The sequence below is a fragment of the Palaemon carinicauda genome, chromosome 42, assembly GCF_036898095.1.
Source record: "Palaemon carinicauda isolate YSFRI2023 chromosome 42, ASM3689809v2, whole genome shotgun sequence".
In the NCBI taxonomy this organism is placed as follows: domain Eukaryota; kingdom Metazoa; phylum Arthropoda; class Malacostraca; order Decapoda; family Palaemonidae; genus Palaemon; species Palaemon carinicauda.
Window position 1 is genome coordinate 8,767,383 of NC_090766.1, and position 23,225 is coordinate 8,790,607.

The 23,225-nt window shown below is 39.6% G+C and overlaps 2 protein-coding genes across 2 annotated transcripts in view; both read left to right on the plus strand.

Annotated features, from left to right (window-relative positions):
* The window catches only part of LOC137632921 (uncharacterized), a 40,231-nt gene extending 30,866 nt beyond the window's left edge, over nucleotides 1-9,365 (plus strand). Inside the window, exons 12-14 of the mRNA XM_068365023.1 lie at nucleotides 3,968-4,083; nucleotides 4,759-4,909; nucleotides 5,996-9,365. Of these exons, the coding sequence (XP_068221124.1) occupies nucleotides 3,968-4,083; nucleotides 4,759-4,909; nucleotides 5,996-6,622 (894 nt within the window). The 3' untranslated portion in view covers nucleotides 6,623-9,365. The remainder of the gene's footprint in view (nucleotides 1-3,967; nucleotides 4,084-4,758; nucleotides 4,910-5,995) is intronic.
* A 4,606-nt stretch (nucleotides 9,366-13,971) lies between these two features.
* LOC137633305 (actin nucleation-promoting factor WASL-like) overlaps nucleotides 13,972-23,225 on the plus strand; it is a 54,318-nt gene continuing 45,064 nt past the window's right edge. Inside the window, exons 1-2 of the mRNA XM_068365527.1 lie at nucleotides 13,972-14,030; nucleotides 18,398-18,535. Of these exons, the coding sequence (XP_068221628.1) occupies nucleotides 18,434-18,535 (102 nt within the window). The 5' untranslated portion in view covers nucleotides 13,972-14,030; nucleotides 18,398-18,433. The remainder of the gene's footprint in view (nucleotides 14,031-18,397; nucleotides 18,536-23,225) is intronic.

The following is a 23,225-nucleotide window of genomic DNA, read 5'->3' on the forward strand; positions in this document are numbered from 1 at the left end:
CGCCTAAAATTTTGAAAGAGTCATACAAATTTAAAGAAACATTATCAATACTGAGATCCGGATGTTGAGGAGCCACCGTCCTTGACCTACTTACAATCATACTTTGAGTTTTGTTAGGATTCAACTTCATACCCCATAATTTGCACCATGCACTAATTTTAGCTAAATCTCTATTAAGGGATTCACCAACCCCAGATCTACATTCAGGGGATGGAATTGATGCAAAGAGAGTAGCATCATCTGCATATGCAACAAGCTTATTTTCTAGGCCAAACCACATGTCATGTGTATATAGTATGAAAAGTAATGGGCCAAGAACACTACCCTGTGGAACACCGGATATCACATTCCTATACTCACTATGGTGCCCATCAACAACAACTCTTTGAGATCTACTACTTAAAAAATCAATAATAATGCTAAGAAACGACCCACCCACTCCCAACTGTTTCAGTTTGAAAACAAGGGCCTCATGATTAACACGGTCAAAGGCAGCACTAAAATCAAGGCCAATCATACGAACTTCCCGACCACAATCAAGGGATTTCTGTACTGCATTGGAGATTGTAAGAAGGGCATCACATGCTCCAAGGCCTTTCCGAAAACCAAATTGCAAACTAGGGAATAGATGATTACCTTCAGCAAACCTATTAAGACGTTTTGCCAGAAGACGTTCAAAAACTTTAGATAATATGGGAGTTATGGAAATTGGGCGGTAATCAGTGGGACTTGAGCTACCACAAACACATTTACTTAGAGGAGTAACATTACCAATTCTCCAACAAGTGCTAAAAGCTCCTCTTCTTGCTAACTTGCGTAAAATAACAGATAACTTTGGAGCTAAGAAATCTGCTGTCTTTATAAAAAACAAAGGAAAAATACCATTTGGGTCTACACCTCCATAAGCATCAAGGTCCATCAACAGAGCTTTAATCTCACGAGATCGAAAAGCTAAACTAGTTAGTTTAGCCTCAGGAAAACAGGAATGAGGAAGTTCAAGTTTTTCATTACTCTGTTTACTGTCAAAAACATCAGCCAAAAGGGTTGCCTTTTCCTTTGGACAGTGAGTGACGGAGCCATCTGGTTTAAGTAAAGGAGGAACTGTTGCATCTACACCAAAGAGTGCAGATTTAAGGGTAGACCACCATTTATGTTCCTGAGTTGTACCAGAGAGGGTTTCCTTTATGATTAAATTGTACTCCTTTTCAGTTGAGGCATAAACTCTCTGAGCAAAAGCTCGAAGCTGAGTATAGTTGTTCCAGGTCAAATCTGATCTGTTACCCTTCCAAAGGTGATAGGCCTCCTGCTTCTCCAAATAAGCACGTCTACAATCATCATTGAACCACGGTTTGTCCTTCATTCGGTACCTTAGCACACGAGAAGGGATACGCCTATCAATTATGTTGACTAGATTCTCATTCAAAGGGACAACAGGATCTACACTGTTATATAATTGTGACCAATTCAAGCACAAAAGATCATGCAAAATCCCATTCCAGTCTGCTTGGGATTTCATATAAATTTTACAAGAATATGATATATCAGGGACAGGCTGCTCAGTCTTCACTAATAATGAAATCAAGGCATGATCAGAAGTCCCGACTGGAGAACCAACCTTACTAGTTATAACGCCAGGGGAGTCAGTGTATACGAGGTCCAAGCAATTACCAGACCTGTGAGTAGCTTCATTTATGATTTGCTCACAGCCTGATTCCGAGGCAAAGTCTAAAGCTCTTAAGCCATGGCGATCGGTAGGAGAGATAGAACTCAACCACTCCCTATGGTGAGCATTAAAATCACCAACAAAGACAAACGAAGCCTTTCTATCATCTTCTTGTATCTTAGCCATAATGGTAAGAAGACAATCGAAGACAGAATCATCCATGTCTGGATTCCGGTAGATTGAACACAAATAAAAGTTGTTATGCCTGCCACAAACTTTTATTACCTGAATCTCATGACATCCACATTGATAGCAGGACTTATGAGAAGCAGGGTACTCGGTCCTAATATACACCGCCATTCCCCTGGCCCTAGGAATGGAATCCCGTTTCAGCATTATTGGCTTCTTAAAATCAGTTATAAGGAGCTCAGATGAGTGCCTCATATTAGAAACCAAAGTTTCTGAGCACAAAAGAATATCATACTGTCTGGACGCAACTGTAAGGTCTCGGATATTTGCATGAAGACCACGAATATTGCAATACAGAAGACGACATTGACGAAATCTAGGACGTACTGGTCCCGGATTTCGCTCAATGTCTCCAGACAGCATAAGAATTAATAGAAATAAAAAAGAGACATCATACTTAAAAACTAGATTAACAAGAATTAAAACAAAAACAATATGTACAGAATAATAATAAAAGTGATTGATGATATCCATAGACTATAGTAAAAAGTCGGAAAAACTGGTCAACATGGAGGAGCCGATACACCATGCAAGGCTAAATACCCTCCAGGATAGCCACTTCAACTGAAGGGAGGACAGTAAGGATGGTTTTGAGAAGAAAAAAATCAGAAAAAGGAAAAGACAACCTCTTGATAAACCACCAGGCATCCATGGCCCTTCTATTAAGCCTGCCCAACACACCATTTCAAAAAAACAAGAGGAAGAAAAAAAAAAAGATAGAATAGTGTGCCCGAGTGTACCCTCAAGCAAGAGAACTCTAACCCAAGACAGTGGAAGACCATGGTACAGAGGCTATGGCACTACCCAAGACTAGAGGACAATGGTTTAATTTTGGAGTGTCCTTCTCCTAGAAGAGCTGCTTACCATAGCTAAAGAGTCTCTTCTACCCTAACCAAGAGGAAAGTACACTGAACAAATTGCAGTGCAGTAATTAACCCTTTGGGTGAAGAAGTGTTAAGTATCTCATTGTTGTCAGATGAATGAGGAAAGACGAGAATATGTAAAGAATAGGCCAGACTATTCTGTGTAAGTGTAGGCAAAGAAAAATAAGCCGTGACTAGAGAGAGGGGTCCAATGCAATACTGTCTGGCCAGTCAAAGGATCCAATACCTCTCTAGTGGTAGTATCTATTAGTTACCTTCTGAGCAATGATCTGGCAGTAATTTTAGTCTTCTGGAATCGTTCAGAACATTATAGATGCAATCTAAGCAACCTTTCTGTAATTTTAGTCTTTTGAAAGCAAGTTTTATTAGTATGATGGAATGTTAGTATTGCCATCAAATTATACTGTGCATTGAGAGTACTTTTAACATGATTTTGTTCAATAATTTTCATTGGATATCCTTTTCAGATGGTAGTGACTTTACTATATTTAATTATCTAACATTTATATATTAATGACTACTGTACTGATTTTTTTTTCATTGGCATTAGACATTGATGTTCACCTGTAGTTCATTTTGATCCTTATACAAGCACCATATAAAGCAACATGGTATTATAGAATACTTGTTGTATGACTGCAAATCCAGTTTGCTGTTATACCAGGAAAAGTGACCCACTCACTTTGAAATTTCTTTGAAGTCATGAAAATAGTACTTTAGGGTTTTACCACTGTAAGTCTGTTGGTTTTCTTCTTAACCCTTTAACCCCCAGGCTATTTGGAAATTTCCAACCCTTAACCCCCAGGGGGTTATTTTTTTCCCAGCACATTTTGCAGTATATATATTTTTTAAATTGCTCTAACAGCCTTAATTTTTGTCATAGAGAGGTCAGGTTGGTCTCATTTTCTTGGAAAATGCCTGAATTTTTTTCAAAAAATTATCAAAAATATGAAAAAAATAATTTTTATAGCATTTTTTTTTGCAAGGACGTACCGGTACTGTACGTCCATGGGGGTAAAGTGATGGCTTTTATGAAACGTACCAGTACGTCCTTTGGGGGTAAAAGGGTTAAAGGTCAGCATCAGATATATAGCAAAAGAGTTGTACATCATTTATTTCTCTTTGTTAACTCAGCCTTAACTATTTCTCATCGTGCATCAACTTTGGACAGGTCTGCAACGGTGCATTGGATGGCTGCGATGATGGCGGGGACGAAAAGAATTGCACTGCAGTAGTCTGTCCTTTCGAACGAAACTTTAAATGCGATAATGGCCGTTGCATTGACGGGTAAGGACTTTGATATTTGTGTCTTACAGAAAATCATTTTGTGGTTTGGGGTCTTATCGTGACCTGTTGCTGTTTGCATCAGGCTTCTAAAGTTTTTTTTAAGGTTAGTTAGCATATTTTTGTTTTTTTTTTGTCTTGCAAGGCAGCAACATTGATCCTAATCTCAATCATCCTCTTATGCTAAAGTTTTTGATGTCAAGTGACAAACTTTATATCCCATAATAGGATAATAGAGTAAAAATAAAAGTATTGATTATGTGTCGAAATAAAGTATGTAACTGTATTGACTTCAAAATATATAGTATAAAGACTATATAAGGAATCTGTTAAGTGGCACTTATTCTCCTTATGTAGAATGAGATACTCTTTTTAGTTTAGAAGTGTTTCATTAATGTCATATTTAGCTGTTATTTTATCTTTCTCATGACAACGGATTGAACTTTATAAGACCAGGAGAAGAGTACTCAGTAACTGTTGAGGTACTGTAGATATGGGAGCAATTAGATATCAGACTGTTAAGAAAAGGCAGAAGAGGACGTTGACTTGAAGACAGTTCGGCCAGAAAGTGTACAAGAAAGAAAAGAAGATTTGATCCATCAGAAATTCTACTCTATATAGGGATGACCGGTAGTAAAATATTGAATTTTCAACTTTCCTCTTTTCATAACCCAACAGATGGCTAAGATGTGATGGTCACGACGATTGCCGAGATGGAAGTGACGAGACGAACTGTGCCCCAGATGAACCCAGTACCACCACAGAAAGCCAGGCGTGTCCTAGTGGCCAGTTCATGTGTGACACTGGTGCTTGCATTCCTGAGAGAAAGGTACGTAGAGTTATTTAATCAAGAGCTACAATTTAGATTTTGTATGAGGTTTAGTAGAAATAGTCAAAGGGTTATTATAAATAGTCAGAATTTTGTAGTCCTTTTGGTTATACATAATATATGATTATGTCCTCCTTAAGAAACTGAGCCTCCCATTGAGATACTACCGCTAGAGTGATTGGGTCTTTTGACTGGCCAGATAATACTACATTGGCTCTCTCTCTGGTTAGGGCTCATTTTTCCTTTGTCTACACATACTGAATACTGTAGTCTGGCATATTCTTTACATAACAACACTTGAATAACTAAGAAATTTCTTCCTCACTCAAGGGGTTAACTACTACAATGTAATTGCTCGTTGGCTACTTTCCTCTTGGTAAGAGTAAAAGATACTCTATATCTATAATAAGCAGCTCTTCAGCTCTTTTAGTAGAAGGAAACTCCAAAATCAAACCATTGTTCACTAGTCTTGGGTAGTACTATAGCCTCTGTCCCTCCCATGATCGCCCACTGTCTTGGGGTAGAGTTCTCTTGCTTGAGGGTACATTCAGGCATGCTATTCTACCTTATTTCTATTCTATTTGTTTTTGTTTTTTAAGTTTTTATAGTTTGTATATAAAAGTTCTATTTTAATGTTGTTACCATTCTTAGAATATTTTATTTTAATTATTTAGATAATTCATCCTAGAATACGGTGTTTAAGGAAATAGGAACCACCAAATATTTACAGTAATACAGGCATCGAAGGCTGCGTCGTGGTGCACAAGCCCTGAGCGATCAATGAAATTTTAAAAACAGAAGAGGGGGAACTAAAATGAATCATGCAAAGGATAAATTGATTAGAAAAGATAAAGAAAAGGCATGAAGGTAAATCTTCACAGTCTTGGTAACAAAATAAACAAAAAACAAAAAACTATGCAAATCAAATTTCATGCTTTTGAAATCTATGAAAATTAAATCTAATTAATACTTCATGGTAGCTTCCCTTATAACAGTATACGACGGAGTTGAATTTAGCAATTTCGACATTTTTACTTGAAAAGTATTCAATAGAGCTGTATTAAAATTAATTCATTTATATTGCAGGTTTGTGATGGTCGGAAAAACTGCATTAATGGCGAGGATGAGAGAGATTGCAAAGAGTGGGCATGCCCATCAAATCGTTCTTACAAATGCGCCGATGGAACCTGTATCACTTCAGCAGTGCCATGCGATGGTATCGATCAGTGCGACGATGGATCCGACGAAATCAATTGTACTCATACTGAAGAGTATCCAGTTGAGGAGGAAGACTACGAAACTGATGAGTACGATGATGTGGACGATTACGAGGAAGAACTAGAATCCCCATCGTCAACGTCGGGAACGAGAGTGGAAACGGAAGAATATTCCGACTACGAAGAACCGGATTACGACGAAGGCACTTTCGTCGAGGAGGACACTTTCTACGAAGGAGGCAGGCGTGCAGAGGAGGGCATGGTTGAAGAGGAGCCAACTGATGAAACACATGTGCATCATGAAGTAGATGAAGATGATACCGAAGATATGAAAGATATAGAAACTATGTTAGAAGACACGGAACCTGCCGATGTGCAGCCGCCAGCAGCTGCCAGTAAAGAGGGCGTGTCCGCAAGTCATAACATAACCCCTCTATCATCATTTATCATGGTACTGTTGCTATTGTTTAATTTTAGGTATATGTGGATGAGGTGAAGAATGTATTTCTAAAGAATCTCAGTCGATCTGTAACCATGTCAGTGTAATCCCTCACAGAAAACAAGTGAAGGTCACAGGGTGAACATTTTACTGTGAAAGTATTGCATTATCAGTAATAGCTTACTGAATTACTGACTAAACCCAGAGAGAACTTTTCAATTCATTTCTGTATACTCGAGAATAATCCAAGTGTCGAGAGCTTCAGTGGATGTTTTTTTCATTTCAATTTACTTCTTGAAAAGTGATAGCCTTAGAAACTTATAAGATTTCAGATTCATTTGTTAATTACCACTCACAGTACCGTATCTTATTTCAAAGTTCAGCCAAGTTGAACCACATTGTTAATGAAAGGTTGTTTGAATTTTGTACAGTGACTTCATAAGCGCTAAGTCTCAGAAGATAAATGTTTTGATTTTTTTTTTTATCTTTAATTCAAGAATGGACAGTATTAGTATAGTACTTCTTAAAAGCAATTAACTCTTTCTCATGACAAGTACCTATATTTTATGAAGATAAAATGGCATTAAATGCTTTTGTAATCCTTATCTGTTGCGTGTAAAATCCAAAGACAAGAAAAATCTGGCAAGCTTAAATTATATCAAAAGCCAAGACCTCTCCTCTGGACTAACTAACGATTCTAAAAAGCAAAAAGAAAAAAAGGTGCTGATGTAGAGATGTTCAATTTGATGTGCTTCGAAAGCAACACATAATCTTTTACACAGATGTTATTGTACAGTACATGCGTAGACTATTATTAGGTTAAGGTACTAACCGTGCCTTAATTTTTGAAGGTACATTCATTTCATACTTTTAACTCGTAATTATACCGTATAACATAACTAGCGTCATTAACTGCCTGAAGTGAACTACAGGTATAGTCCATTTCTTTTAGCGAGTCATATTTGCACCGACTCACAACGGTGCCCTTTTAGCTCGGAAAAGTTTCCTGGTCGCTGATTGGTTAGAATTATCTTGTCCAAACAATCAGCGACCAGGAAACTTTTCCGAGCTAAAAGGGCACCGTTGTGAGTCGGTGCAAATCTGCATCGCTAAAAGAAATTTACTATAGGTCATAGTTCTAGATTAGGTCCCGAGAGAATGTGGACAAGTTTGAATTTTTTTTTAGAATTTGAATGAAAGCTGTAATTATAACAAATCTACTATTTGTATATATGGTATCTTGGTTTATTTTGAGAATTTCTCTTTAAGTGTTCAGAAATTACTTAACATATTGCCATTTTTTATATTTCATGAATTGTAATTTTGATAGTCTAGTCTGTATGATATTTGAAATCAGTTGTTTTTTTACAAATTTCTATTGCTTTAACCTTTCAAAATAATTTGATTCTAAAGGAAAGAGAACTTCCTATATTTTCTTCTTTACTGTTTATAGCAGAAGTTTTTAAACTTTATACTTTTATATTTTCCTCCTTTTTAAACAGTTTGTAATCTTACAATATCAGTTTGGCAACATAGTCGAGGTGATGCATTTCTAATGTATCGTCTATGCTGTATAGCTAAGGAGGAAGTCAGTAGGCAGGTTACCGTATTTAGATAACAAATGTCAGTAGAAACAGCGCCGTAAATCGTATTTCATATGTGAAATGTAAATAAAAAACAAACTACGGAAGTAACTGTATGTCATAGATATATCACATCACATATACCAAAGGCACTTCCCCCAATTTTTGGGGGGTAGCCGACATCAACAAAGAAACAAAACAAAAAGGAGACCTCTACTCTCTACGTTCCTTCAGCCTAACCAGGGACTCAACCGAGTTCAGCTGGTACTGCTAGGGCGCCACAGCCCAACCTCCCACATTATCCATAGATATATGAAAGTATAAAGTTCAGACCAGTGATAGACAGTAAGAGTTCATCTTGTTATTCATGAGACTGAGGACAGGTTAGTTTTTCTATACTATTTATTTCTAGGTCTCAAATTATGGAAAAAAAACGAGTTTATTGAAATAAAGTGATCCCTTTAATATACTAGGATCTATAGTCCATTTCTTTTATCGAGGCAGATTTGCACCGACTCGCAGCGGTGCCCTTTTAGCTCGGAAAAGTTTCCTGGTCGCTGATTGGTTAGAATTATCTCGTCCAACCAATCAGCGATCAGGAAACTTTTCCGAGCTAAAAGGGCACCGCTGAGAGTCGGTGCGAATCTGCATCGATAAAAGAAATGGACTATAGGATGTCTATCATTTTTATTTAAATGTGTTACCAACAACTTCACAGAACTACAAAGACTCAGGTTAGACAAAAATATCAGTGTGAATTTATTTTTCTAAAAAGTTTCTTTATGTGATGATGTCATGAATATGATAACATATACGGTGGTTTCTTCAAAATTTACTTGATTATCAAGTAATTCTTGAAAATAACTGAATTATAACGCTCTTACTGCGTGGTACGTCAGCTGGCGCATATCCTCGTTTATCAGCGTATCATTCGAGCAGCTGCCCTTTGCACGTGTGTTTTCATCCGGTCTTGTCACAGAGTTCGTATAGAAAAATTCTTTATACACAATAATATTATTGATACTTTCTTTAGATTTTTATGTTTAGTTAAACTGACGGGCATTAGAAACTTACAGGTCCATTTCAATTGTTAGTTGATCATTAGTCTGATATGAATTAATAAATTTTATGTATATAATGTATAAATTCTTTTAAGTCATAATTTTAACAAGTGTTGAATCTGAGCAAAGTATTACATAATAAAAAATATTTATGAACTAATTGGATTTAAATACCTGTATACTGTACTTTGTAAATGTGTTCGCTGTTTGGTAATGTAAGCTGAATGTAATTGAATGTAAGTACTGTACGTGCATGAGATATCTGCGATACTCTATATTTCTTATGTCCTGAGACTAAAGGCCGGTTTGCGCGGTCGAACGCGGTTTGACAGACATGCGTTTGAAGCGATGTTCGAACATGTGAACGGGTTATTTGGTTGTCTAACAAGTTTGTCGAACGGTTCGAAGAAAGTCTCTTCTTGTCTGACTTTTGTGGCTGGGTCTTCATTGTCGTCAAACCTTGTGACTTACTCCACCTCTTTGAACCGCTTGACAAGTAGGTTCGACACAGGCACTCAGCAGAGGGGGTCGAGACCCAACTCGTGAAGATTGCCTCCAGTCCATCCAACTCTTGCTCTATTAAGAGTAACTCAATCCTATCTACAGAGGTTTGTTCCGCGCTGAAGAGTCTCGCATGGCCTCTGGTCAGTGAAGAACAGGTAAATAAAAGGTGAACAGTGTCAGCAATGTAAAGCATAAAAAACAAAGATGATGAATAAATAAAACAAGAAATTCCTAGATAACTATGCAGGAATTCTGTGTTTGATATGAGGAAAACTTTTCCTTGTTCAAAATGAATTTTTTGTAAATAAAAACTACTCATTCTACTTATGATAAAACTCATTATTATTATTACTAGCCAAGCTACAACCCTAGTTGTAAAAGCAAGATGCTATAAGCCCAAGGACTCCAACAAGGAAAAATACCCCAGTGAGGAAAGGAAATAAATAAATGATGAGAATAAATTAACAATATATCATTCTAAAAACAGTAACAGCATCAAAACATATGTCCTATATAAACTATTATGCTCTGATAAAGAAAATAAGCTGCTGATAAATAATTGAATTGAAATAGAAAATGATGAAGGCAACAGATTCTGAACTTGAAAGATTAACAATCTTCATCTTCATTACCATGGATACTAACTCCACAAAAACTAAAAAAATAGTTCACAATTGAAGAATTTATTAAGATTTTCATGGCTTTTTCAAATATTTATGAACATCCTCAAATAAGAAAACCATTATTAAGTACAGAAAAATAGTCCAACTTTTACACAAAAAGATTTGTCAGAATTCATGAAATCAACCAAAAATTTGACACTTCATTTTTTATTTAAGGTTTGGCTACAGATCTAACTGGCAAGACATTTTTGTCTGTGCCATATCCAAAGGCATAAGGCTTGTCCTCATTATTATTATTATTATTTATTATTATTATTACTTGCTAAGCTATAACCCTAGTTGGAAAAGCATTATGCCATAAGCCCAGGGGCTTCAATAGAGAAAGTAGCCCAGTGAGGATAGGAAACAAGGAAAAATGAAATATTTCAAGAACAGTAACATTAACACACACGCATATATATATATATATATATATATATATATATATATATATATATATATATATATATATATATATATATATATATATATATATATGTGTGTGTGTGTAATATAATACAAATACTTCCTTTATTCATAATACTAAAGGCAAAGGACAGTGACAAGACCCTAGCAGGACAGTACCCTAGAGACAATCCATTTCAGCAACTGAGCTAAGACCAGGAAGGGCCAGGCAATGGCTGCTTATGATTCAGCTGGTAGGCTCATAGGCTCCCCCCATCCTTAGCTCACAAACTAAAAGATGGTGAGGTTGCAGGCACCAAAGGAACAAGCGAGCTTGAGAGTGACTAGATCTCCCGGTCCAGTAGAATGCTAACCAGAAACTTTCCCAATAGACCACAACTCAGCTTAAAGAAAAGGTTTGTGGTATATCATCGTCAGTGTCATACTCTTTTTTATGTCTAACAGACCAACCAGAAAGTTAATATATGTATAAACATATAAGGTGGTTATATATTTTTAGGATTCAGAAAAGAGTAACAAAGTAATTAAAAAAAAGTCAAAATACTACTTTAGTTTGCCAAGACATCGGGACGCATAGAAAACGGGATTTTTCCCTTCCATTTTCTATGGAACATTCGTGGCAAAATTAAGTTAGTGATTTATTGGTTCACGAATATAAAAAGAAACATGGAATGTATAAAAAAGATTGTATTTTTTGCTGATATTTGTCATTTAAGCAATCATAATACTCAGTGTGAGAACCAATCAAGCGCTGAGTGTTATCCTTTCAAAAATTAGGAATGACATTCTTTCAAAGATATATATGAAAATAATTTTCCTATATATTCCTGACTAAGACTTATTTTACAGATAGAATTAAGGATGTAGACATAATGTGTGGACAAGCATAGTTATTGCAAATCTATAGCCCGTGGGTTACAATATGGCTAGAATTAACCAATTTCATAAATCATAATACATTCAAATTTTAGGGAAAAAACAGTAGTAGTAGGAAATTAAGGAAATAATCAAGTAAAGTTGCCCGGTAAAAGTTGCAAAGATGAAACGTGTTCAGCAAGAACAAGCAATGACAGCTCTTAGCTAAAATTAATAGGGATGCTTCGAAATATTACAGCAATTGCTTTGATATCTAAAATGATACAAATATATAAGAGAAATATTTATCCATAACACTCGACAAAGCTCGAAAAAAAATGTGTTGTGATTCCGTAGTGGCCACACACGAGCTGCCATTATGAACAAGGTTGTATTAATAAAAATACATAAAAAAATATATATCTATGAATGGTGTACAGATGACTTTTGCCCTTTGGGCCTTAACTCGCATATGATGGCTTCTGTAGCCAAGATAATCTCCATTCCTTCCTGGGATTTCCCAGACACTCATGGGGTTTTACCCCTTATCAAAGGCAGTAAAGGGCAGTCTTTGACCTTTAAAGGCTTTGTATACCTCCTGGGATTTCCCAGACATGGGGTTTTACCCCTTATCAAAGGCAGTAAAGGGCAGTCTTTGACCTTTAAAGGCTTTGTATACCTCCTGGGATTTCCCAGACATGGGGTTTTACCCCTTATCAAAGGCAGTAAAGGGCAGTCTTTGACCTTTAAAGGCTTTATATACCACCCCAAGAGGATACGATATTCAATTTGCAAACAGTTTTCAAGTTGGCTACTTGGCGTTTGCTATTAGAAATAATATACTTCTCCAATTACCATTAAACTCCAGAAATACTACACTTCTCCAATTACCATAAAACTCCAGAAATACTACACTTCTCCAATTACCATAAAACACCAAAAATCTTCCAATTTATAGTTCATAATTACAGGTTGGTTACAATCAAATCTGTTTTACATTTTCAACATAACATAGTACAAATTATTTGATACAAAAAGATTCCCCAATACAACCAATGGAGTTTATTTTGCTTGAATAATTTCAAAAAACATTTTTCAAATCCCGTGAATGAAATATATGTAAATATATAAAATCAGTTAATTTTTCTACTTAATTACAGCTTTGATAAGCTTTTACTAAAAACCTTGAATTTGACTGATATTAATTTTATAAATTCATAATTTATCAACGAAATATTGTTACCCATCTTGAAATATTTGATTTTAATTGTTCATTATTACTCCTGCAGTATATTTATTTTCTTATTTCCCTTTATATTTATTTTCTTATTTCTTTTCCTCCCTGGGCTATTATCTCTGTTGGAGCCCATGGGCTTATAGCATCCTGCTTTTCCAACTAGGGTTGTAGCTTAGCTAATAATAATAATAATAATAATAATAATAATAATAATAATAATAATAATAATTTTATTTTCTTATTTCTTTTCCTCCCTGGGCTACTATCTCTGTTGGAGCCCATGGGCTTATAGCATCCTGCTTTTCCAACTAGGGATGTAGCTTAGCTAATAATAATAATAACAATAATAATAATAATAATAATAATAATAATAATAATAATAATAATAATAATAATAATAATTAATAATAATAATAATAATAATAATAATAAAAATAATAATAATAAAAATATAATAATAATAATAATAATAATTATAATAAAATATATTCTATTTCTTATTTCTTTTCCTCCCTGTTGGAGCCCATGGGCTTATAGCATCCTGCTTTTCCAACTAGGGTTGTAGCTTAGCTAATAATAATAGTAATAAAACCAATAATAATAATAATAATAATAACAATAATAATAATAATAATATAATAATAATAATAACAATAATATTAATAAAATATATTCTACTGAACGGTGCCTGTTGGAGCCCATGGGCTTATAGCATCCTGCTTTTCCAACTAGGGTTGTAGCTTAGCTAATAATAATAATAATAATAATAATAATAATAATAATAATAATAATAATAATAATAATAATAATAATAATAATAATAATAATAATAATAATAATAAAATATATTCCACTGAACGGTGCCAACTGTCTTCCTCGTCCAAATGTAAACAAACGATAGTTGATAACAGGAACTTGTGGCGGTGGGTTCAACGAAAGCTTCCCTGTCAAGTATCGAGGTATATATCAATTTTTTAGTGTTTGAACCATTAATATATCATTAAAATATCATCAACTTCATTAATCTTAACCTTCACCTTGAAAAACTGAAAAATAATATATATTTTTGATAGATAAGGTAGTCAAGTTTCGTCTTCGTGTGACACTCCAACGAAAGCTTCCCTGTCAAGTATCGAGGTATATATCATTTTTTTAGTGTTTGAACCATTAATATATCATTAAATTCATTAATCTTTATATTCACTATGAAAAACTGAAAAATAATATATGTTTTTGATAGATAAGGTAGTTGAGTTTTGTCTTCGTGTGACACACTTAAGGCACTCGGGGTTATCCTTATAAAGGGTGAGTTTGATCTTATTTGCTTTAATTAAAGTGATTAATTTGATCAGGGTTAATTAATTATCATTAAGACCTAGGCAATTAGTGTCCATTGTCGAGTGAGGAATGTTGTTACATATACTTTGTCGAATGTGAAGGCCACAGTTTTTAAGGCAATAACAAGTCAACTCTGGGGGTGTGTGTGTATAACGATGGACAAGCCCCATAACTCCCTTATTTTCAACGCTATCGCAAACTTGTATTGAATATAAACTTCCGAATATTCAAAAGGGGTGTATGTATAATAGCGGCCACCTGTATGCATGATGATGGCTGACTAAGAATACAGCAGTGTAAGGGGGGTCGTATGGGGACGTTTGCCGCTGCCCCCCCCATAAGGTAAGTATCTAAGGACACGGCTTGTAGGTTAGGTTAGAGGATGAAGTTTAGTTTAATTGGTGTCCCTATTTTATGCTTGGTGGAAGAACTGGCCGTTGATATACATAGGCTCCGTTCAAAATACCGACGGAAAATACTTACCAGATAGATATAGAATTATCATGAAGATCTTAAAAATTTCCTTAGAATTTCTGGGGTGTATGTATGATGACGGCCATGCCCCACAATTCCCTTTTGCCAAGAATACAGCAGTGTAAGTGGGTCGCTGGTGCTAACCCCCCGTTAAGTAAGTAGGTAAGAACATGGCTTGTAGGTAAGTTTTAGTTAGATGATGTTCTATTTATGTATTTCTGTCCGTTGTCATTCAAAGGCTCCCATGTAATGATTAAAATCTGTACAGTGTTCTAAATTCCCCAGGTAAGTACACTACTTATCAACTAGCTACAGAATTTTTTGCAAAATCATCAAAATTGGCTTAAGAATTTCTCTAGCTATTTCGTCTTACACGCCATTTATCGCTTCCGTATTCCTGGAATTCATGATAGATAACGTTTAGATCAATTTAGCATCCCTCTAGTGGCAAACCACCGAAGTAATCGGTGGGTGCGGCTGTTTGAAGTGATTCACTCAGACCTCGCTTTATCCGGCAAATTGCCGGATGGCTTTTTTTATCCAATCAGAATTCAATATTTCCAAAATTCAAACAAGGTAATGGGAGCAGCATCAAGCGTTGGTCGGAGATGATGGTTCTTGGCCCCGAAACGCAAAGATGGCAATGCAGCACACCGACGTAATTCTACTTGATGCTTTTGAGTCATTTTATAAATCGGTCAGTCCAAAACTGTTGAGGGTTATGAAGTTTACCCAGCAAAAGGAGTTTATATCCTATTCATATAAGATAGGATTTCTGGGAGATTATTGTGGTGTTTGTTCCAAGTGTGTGGCTGGTGAAATGCATTATGTTTATTGTGGAAAATTAACGCACAATGGCATGGCCACATTTGTTGGCGGTGTTCAAATAGTTTGTGCCGAAGATTTAGCCTTCAGTGACTTCGAGTAATGTAACATCAGCTATATTGGTTTCTGTTAATGTTTATTATAGAGTGAATGTAGTACGTTGGACTACATAAGTGTAAACTTTCTTATTCTCGTAAAATCTATTTCTTTTATAAAATATGATTGCGTTACCTTGCCGGAAATGAATTGGGTTGGGAAGCAAACACAGGGTAAGCTAAGAATACATCGGAGGGCGTTAACCCCACGGTACGTAAGTAGGTAAGGACATGGCTCATAGGTTAGGTTAGGTGGTGCTCTTGTGTAGAGGTTTTGCAGTACGACAGCCATGGCTACAAACGTCAAGAACATGGGAAGGAAATTTCCATTTTATATGCCCGCAGGAGACCCTGGCCATCAACATACAAAGACTTCCACCTCTGTTTATGTGAAGTCAACTCACCGCTATATGGAAAATCTCAAAATGGAGATTAGTTGATGAGGATAGATGTGCAAGTACATGTGTTTGTAAAATATTCTTTGGAGTGTATGTAAAATGACGGCCAAGCTCCATAATGCCCTTATTTCCAAGGCAATTGCAAACTTGTATAAGGTAAAAACTGTTTAGAATGTCCTAAATAACCCGGGTAAGTTATTATCAGCTAGATATAGATTTTTTTGGGAAAATCATCTAAATTGTCTTAGAATTTCTAAGTTGAACTAGTTTTTTCTCGCTTCCGTACTTCCTAGAATTCATTATAGCGCTTTAGCGGCGGAACACTGAGCTAATCGGCGAGTGCGGTAATTTAAAACAACCCAATTGTACCTCGCCTAACCTGGGAAATTGCTGTAGGGTTATTTTTATCCAATCAGAATTTAGTATTTCCAAAATTCAAACAGGGTAAAAGGAGCATTGAGCGTGGGATGGAGAGTGCCTTCCAGCAACTATGGGATAACTTGGATATCTACGACTTTCCATCATTTAGTCATATTTGCCAAGATAACACAATCTAATCTCTTATTTGTCAGCTGCATGTTCAGAGGTACCTAGTTGGAGATTATCTATCATCTCTGAGTTAGAGACTTTTATCCAAGGAAAAGTTGGCCATCTTCTGCAGTTGGTGTTGTAGACAGTGTGTCTATCCATTTAGAAGAGCCATTCATGAGGTCACAGACTTCCTTTTATATCTCTGCTGAGATAAACCCTTATCAGTCTTGCATGTGAAAGACTGAAGCTCATTCTTGAGCCAGGTTTTCTGACCGAGGGGTGCTGGACCTGTCTTGCTCATAGTAATTGTTATAGTTGTCATACTTTCCAGGAGTTTCAAGTAGTCTTGCCCACCACTGGAATTCAGGCCTTGGAATTGGATGGGACCCCTGTTATCATAGCTGTGGCTGAACGAGGCACTGAAAAGGTTATCAGACAGGCTTCTCACCCTCAAGACTGTCTTTTTCATAGCTTTAGTATTGGTAAAGTGAGTTGGCAAATTTCACAGACTTTCATATCAAGCCAGAGCTAACTTCACAGACTTTCATATCAGGCCAGAGCAAACTTCACAGACTTTCATATCAGGCCAGAGCAAACTTCACAGACTTTCATATCAGGCCAGAGCAAACTTCACAGACTTTCATATCAGGCCAGAGCAAACTTCACAGACTTTTATATCAGGCCAGAGCAAACTTCACAGACTTTTATATCAGGCCAGAGCAAACTTCACAGACTTTCATATCAGGCCAGAGCAAACTTCACAGACTTTCATATCAGGCCAGAGCAAACTTCACAGACTTTTATATCAGGCCAGAGCAAACTTCACAGACTTTCCTATCAGGCCAGCATTCGGAGGGCTGGGAAGTTGTCTCCTTAGTCTCTGTCCCGAAGTTTATGGCAAAGATATAGAACCAATTCATATCAGGCCAGAGCAAACTTCACAGACTTTCATATCAGGCCAGAGCAAACTTCACAGACTTTCATATCAGGCCAGAGCAAACTTCACAGACTTTTATATCAGGCCAGAGCAAACTTCACAGACTTTCCTATCAGGCCAGCATTCGGAGGGCTGGGAAGTTGTCTCCTTAGTCTCTGTCCCGAAGTTTATGGCAAAGATATAGAACCAATTCATATCAGGCCAGAGCAAACTTCACAGACTTTCATATCAGGCCAGCACCTCGGAGGGCTGGGGAGTTGTCTCCTTAGTCTCTGTCCCGAAGTTTATGGCAAAGATATAGATGTAGAACCAAGGTTGGAATCATTCTAAATCCCCTCCCTCAGAAACTTTGTTGATGGGATCGTAATGGTTTTCTTTTATGTCTTGTGAAATCAGTGTACTAGAGTGCTATATGAAGTGGACTTTTCACTTCGGGCTTAAGGGTCACTGACCGTTTTAAAACAATGGCAAAAACAAGAAATAAAGTTATCTAAGAATACCATCCGTGGAGTTCCATAGTACAGGTACAATATTTTTAATACTGTGCAGACCTCATTATAAGATTGATAAAAAGGCTTTTAATAGATAATGCTTTGTATTGATGATGCAATATATAATTACTGGTATGTGTTTTTGTATCGATGATGCAATATATAATTACTGGTATGTGTTTTTGTATCGATGATGCGATAAATAATTACTGGTATGTGTTTTTGTATCGATGATGCAATATATAATTACTGGTATGTGTTTTTGTATCGATGATGCAATATATAATTACTGGTATGTGTTTTTGTATCGATGATGCAATATATAATTACTGGTATGTGTCTTTATTTGATATCCCCCCCCCCCCATGTATAATGTACAGTAGACCTATTTGATAACATTTACCATATTTTGCAGGAGCTCGTTTTAACCGATGTCAGTAGAGAGAACTACATGATGGGTACGAGAAAACAGCCACCTAGGAATAAGCCTTCGTCTCTCTTGAAGCCTGAGGAGAATGATATTGTTTTCAAGTTGCTTGGACCTCGCTGTCAGGTATATTAGAGGTTTTTTTTCTCTATTATAGATAGAATATTTCATTTTTGTATTTAGATAGCTATATGAAGTTACAGAAGGCCCTCAATTTACAAACTTAATAGGTTCTAAGAAGCTTTGTCTAAGTTGAATTTAGCTAAATTTTGGCCTAGGTATGTCTAACCTAACTCCCATGCCTACGATTTTAAGCGACAAGTCAACAAATAGTCTCGTTTCATATGAAATATATATCAGGTTAATGTAAATGTAATTTGTTCCGTAACCGAAATACAAACCACGCTATTTACAAAGGGTTATTACTTTTAGCGTAGCTGAAATGGCGAGCCATTAGAATTTAACGAGGGTGTATTACCCCCGCGCTAGTTAGCGGGGGGTAGGGGAGTGGTAGCTAGCTACCCCTCCTCCCCCTCACACACAGGTGAATACTCACTTTCACTTTTGGCTCGGACTGTGACAGACGTCTCTGTCTTGGTCCTCGCTTGGCAGCCATTGTCTGTTTTGTCTTTACTTAATCGCTTACTTTTCTTTTACTCAATATATATGTAAACATGTTTTCATGTTTGTATATATATTTGAGTATAGAAATAAGTAAGTTTCCTTTTCAGATGTGTGTGTGTAGTGTACGATATCTACGTGGAGGCCTCGGCAGTTAGGCCACCACGGCCTAATTTTATGGGTTGCGATCGAGTTTGACTTCGGTCTTTCTCTCTCTCTCTCTCTTGAGGTCGTTCACCCTTTTTACTATGTTTTACTACGCCCTTGTAGCTTCCTTCCCGTGTGGGTGGGGTTGCTACGCCGTACATTTTGTCTCAATTAGTTTATGAATCTAATTGTAGTTGTTAATTTTTCAGCTTGTAGAACGATTCCTTTCGGGGTTTTCGTTTTTTCTTTAGTGTTCATTCATTTTTAAATTACATAATTACATAGTTACATAATTATAATTGTTATAATTCTGTTTTGGTTACAGCTCTCCTTCCGCGAGTGTAAGTGGTTGTGAGGGCACGTGCCTGTTGTGTAATTCTTGTTCCTTTTCCTCGGGATTCCTCTTCGGAGCCTTCCCGGGGGAATGAATGTGTACTAATATTATTTGTTTTATTTTTTTACAGTTACCGATCTAGTTCGTTTCTGTAATATAGCAACGGTGTGAGCTGTCTGGTTGAGTCCTGGGGATTCGGCTGTTGCTGCCTCCCCCCTTGTATTGTCGTCAGGGGCGTGTCTCCTTCTACTGGTAGTACTCCCGTGTCGACGGACAGCTCTCCAGTTCATTTTAGAACAGTCAGGAGGCTTGCCTCCTTGGGCGGATAACTTTCCTTCCGAGGGAAGTTTTTTTCCTGTCCAGGCTTGAGCTTTTCCTCTTTTGGGGGGTTCTTCTCTTGCCTTTTTTTCGTGCGACTATGCTCTTGGTGCTGAGCGGTCGCACCTGCAGTTTCGCTCAAGGGGCTGGGCAACTGCAGGAGCTCCTCTTCGGAGGATTGCCCCTTTTAGGTCACTGGCTGACCAGTCTCTTCCACGAAGTGTTTCTCTTTCGTTCGCGAGAGAGTACACTCATAGAGACTCCTCTTCGGAGGTTTCTTCTGTTTCTGTTGCTGTTGGCCTCCCTCGCCGTAAGGCCCTCCGTCCGCCTCGTCGTAAGGGCCTCTCATCTCCCTATAAGGGTGCTTGAGGCGCCTTTTTGAATCTCCGTTTGCAGCCTACAACTTCTTTTTTTCGATCTTCCGTCTTGGTGCAGATGGACAGCAGTCTAATCTCGTCTTCCGACGGGCAACGGTCTTCCCGACGGACAACGGTCTTCCCGACGGACAGCGGTCTTCCGACGGACATCAGTCTCCCGGCGGACAACGATCCCTTCGGGGCAAAGGGTTGCCCCCACGGGGGTTCTTCCCTTGCGTGTCAGGGTTTCCCTGCGCGCCCTTCTGCTCATCAGCGCTCTCCTGTTCGTCAGCGCTTTCAAGATGATCTTCCCTGCGGTTCCTGTTACGTGCCCTGTGCGCCCACGTTCGCCCTCGCGATCTAGAACTTCGGTTCAGGTCGGGGTCAAGGACTCTTCTTCTTTGCGCAGGCTTCCACGCGTAGCCTTCTGCTCGTCAGCGATCATCAGCTCGTCAGCGATCATCAGCTCGTCAGCGATCATCAGCTCGCCAGCGATCGTCAGCTCGTCAGCGATCATCAGCTCGCCAGCGATCTCCGGATCGCCCACGTGTGTTACAGCTGGCACGCCAACGTTCTCCAACACTTCTGAAGGAACATGGTTCGCCAGCTACTAGCTCAACTGCGGATGCTGATCGCCATCGCGCGACCCTCAACTGCGGATGCTGATCGCCATCGCGCGACCCTCAACTGCGGATGCTGATCGCCATCGCGCGACCCTCAACTGCGGATGCTGATCGCCATCGCGCGACCCTCAACTGCGGATGCTGATCGCCATCGCGCGACCCTCAACTGCGGATGCTGATCGCCATCGCGCGACCCTCAACTGCGGATGCTGATCGCACGACCCTGCATGATCGCCCGCTTACGCATGCTGCTCCTCATCGCACAACCCTGAACGATCGCCCTCATGCGGATGCTGATCACCATCGCACCCTTTCACGCGATCATTTACCTGCGCATACTGCTCGCCATCGCACAACCCTGAACGATTGCCCGCTTACGCATGCTGCTCCTCATCGCACCACCCTGAACGATCGCCCTCCTGCAGATGCTGATCACCATCGCACCCTTTCACGCGATCATTCACCTGCGCATGCTGCTCGCCATCGCACAACCCTGAACGATTGCCCGCTTACGCATGCTGCTCCTCATCGCACAACCCTGAACGCTCGCCCTCTTACGGATGCTGATCACCATCGCACCCTATCACGCGATCATTCACCTACACATGCTGCTCGCCATCGCTTACCGCCAGCGATCTTCTTCACCTACGCGGCAGCACGATCCCTCGCCGTCACGCCATCGCTTGCGTTCGTCGCCTCGAACACGTGTTCATTTACCTGCCCACCCTCACGCCCATTCGCCTGCGTGCCCGCGCGATCGCTCGGCTGCGCGCCCGCGCGATCGCTCGCCTGCGCGCCCGCGCGATCGCTCGCCTGCGCGCCCGCTCGCCTGCGCGCCCGCGCGACCGCTCGCCTGCGCGCCCGCGCGACCACTCGCCTGTGCGCCCGCGCGACCATTCGCCTTTGCGCGGCCGTTCGCCCTCGCGCGACCATAGTTCGCGGCGAATTCCACAGCCGGTGGTAGCAGCAGGGACGCGTGCTCCTTGGCGGCACTCGGGATCACCTCCATCCAAGCACAGGTTGGTAGTGCAGGACGAAGACAGGTCAGTACAGCATTCTTCCCACCTTCTTTTCAGGCAGGAACCGTCGTGTCCTCTCCAAAGGATCGCCCGATCCCTTTCACCTTAGCGAGGATTTCGGACTCTGTGTCCTTGTAGCAGCAGACATGGTTTGATCCGCTGGCACGGGCGTTTAATGAGGGTTATGAAACCAGCACTCACCGGCCAGGGTTACAAACCAGCGGCTGTCTCTCCTACGCTGAAGAGAAAGAGAGGAGTGGACTTCGTGGTGACTTCCCCCAGGGCGAAGTTGGTTCCCAAGAGGTCGGTCTCGAGGGTCCCCTCTCCTGCACGAGTACTCTCTCCTTCTCCCGCCCTGGAAGGATTTTTGGCGGGAGGGCTTTCCGTTCAAGATTTCTCCATCGGACAAGGGGTGACTGCTTACCTCTTCCTCTGGGAGCTTACCAGGTTCTTTCCCTCCTCGGTTACGGCCCGAGGTTTGGTTCAAGGAAGCTACAGGAAGATCAAGGGTACTTTCCTCCTCTCGAGCTCAGGCACCTTGGCCTTTCGTCGTTAAGTATCTACTTGCGGACAAGCTCGATGTTGTACCATCTGGACGCGCTGACTGAAGGCTTCCTTCGGGTGTCTCATCTGTGGAGGTCAACGACCTCAGACACCCTTCCATCCTTGAGAAGAGTTTTGTCTTTGCCCAAGGACAGAGACTTAGACATCTGCTGTGCGGAGTAAATCGACTTCCGGTTCCACTCCTCCAAGGCGCTTTCTTCCAGACTCTGCAGGGCTCCAGCTCCCTTTTCTTTCAACCACGTCGGCCTAAGTTATCGGCTACGACAACTGGGACAAGGTGTCCAATTGCAGTTTCCTCCTGTCAGGAACAGATGGCACGGGAGACTCCCCCGGGGGGGGCATAGTCCTAAAAGGAGTTCACGAACTCTAGGATTGCAGGTTTTTTCGCTGGGAGGATGCTTAAGGTTACTCATCCGAATGACAGCTTCCCGATGCCCATTCCCGCACAATCTCTGTGAGTAGCCAAGGATATCGCGCCTGCCGTCTCTGTCAGCGAATTCAGTGTCTCTGAACCTCTATGCCATAGCATCAGCAGAGTTGCCCGGTTGGGCAGAATGATCCATACCTTAGGCGAAGGTCTTCCTTAGGATCATCGACGGCTTCACCCCCGGCCCCCTCAGTCGATCCTTTCTTGTAAGGAAGGATCTGAGAGGGGATGTCCATAGTCGACCTCTCAGCCCTGATCAAGTTTGTCGAACAAACTTCAGCCAGCGTAGACCAGCAGAATCGATCAGACTGGTAACGAGGCGACAGGACTCCTTTAACCCTGGATCGGAAGGACGGGTACTTTCAGTTTCCATTCCATCCATCTTCCAGGGTGCTCGTCGAATTCAG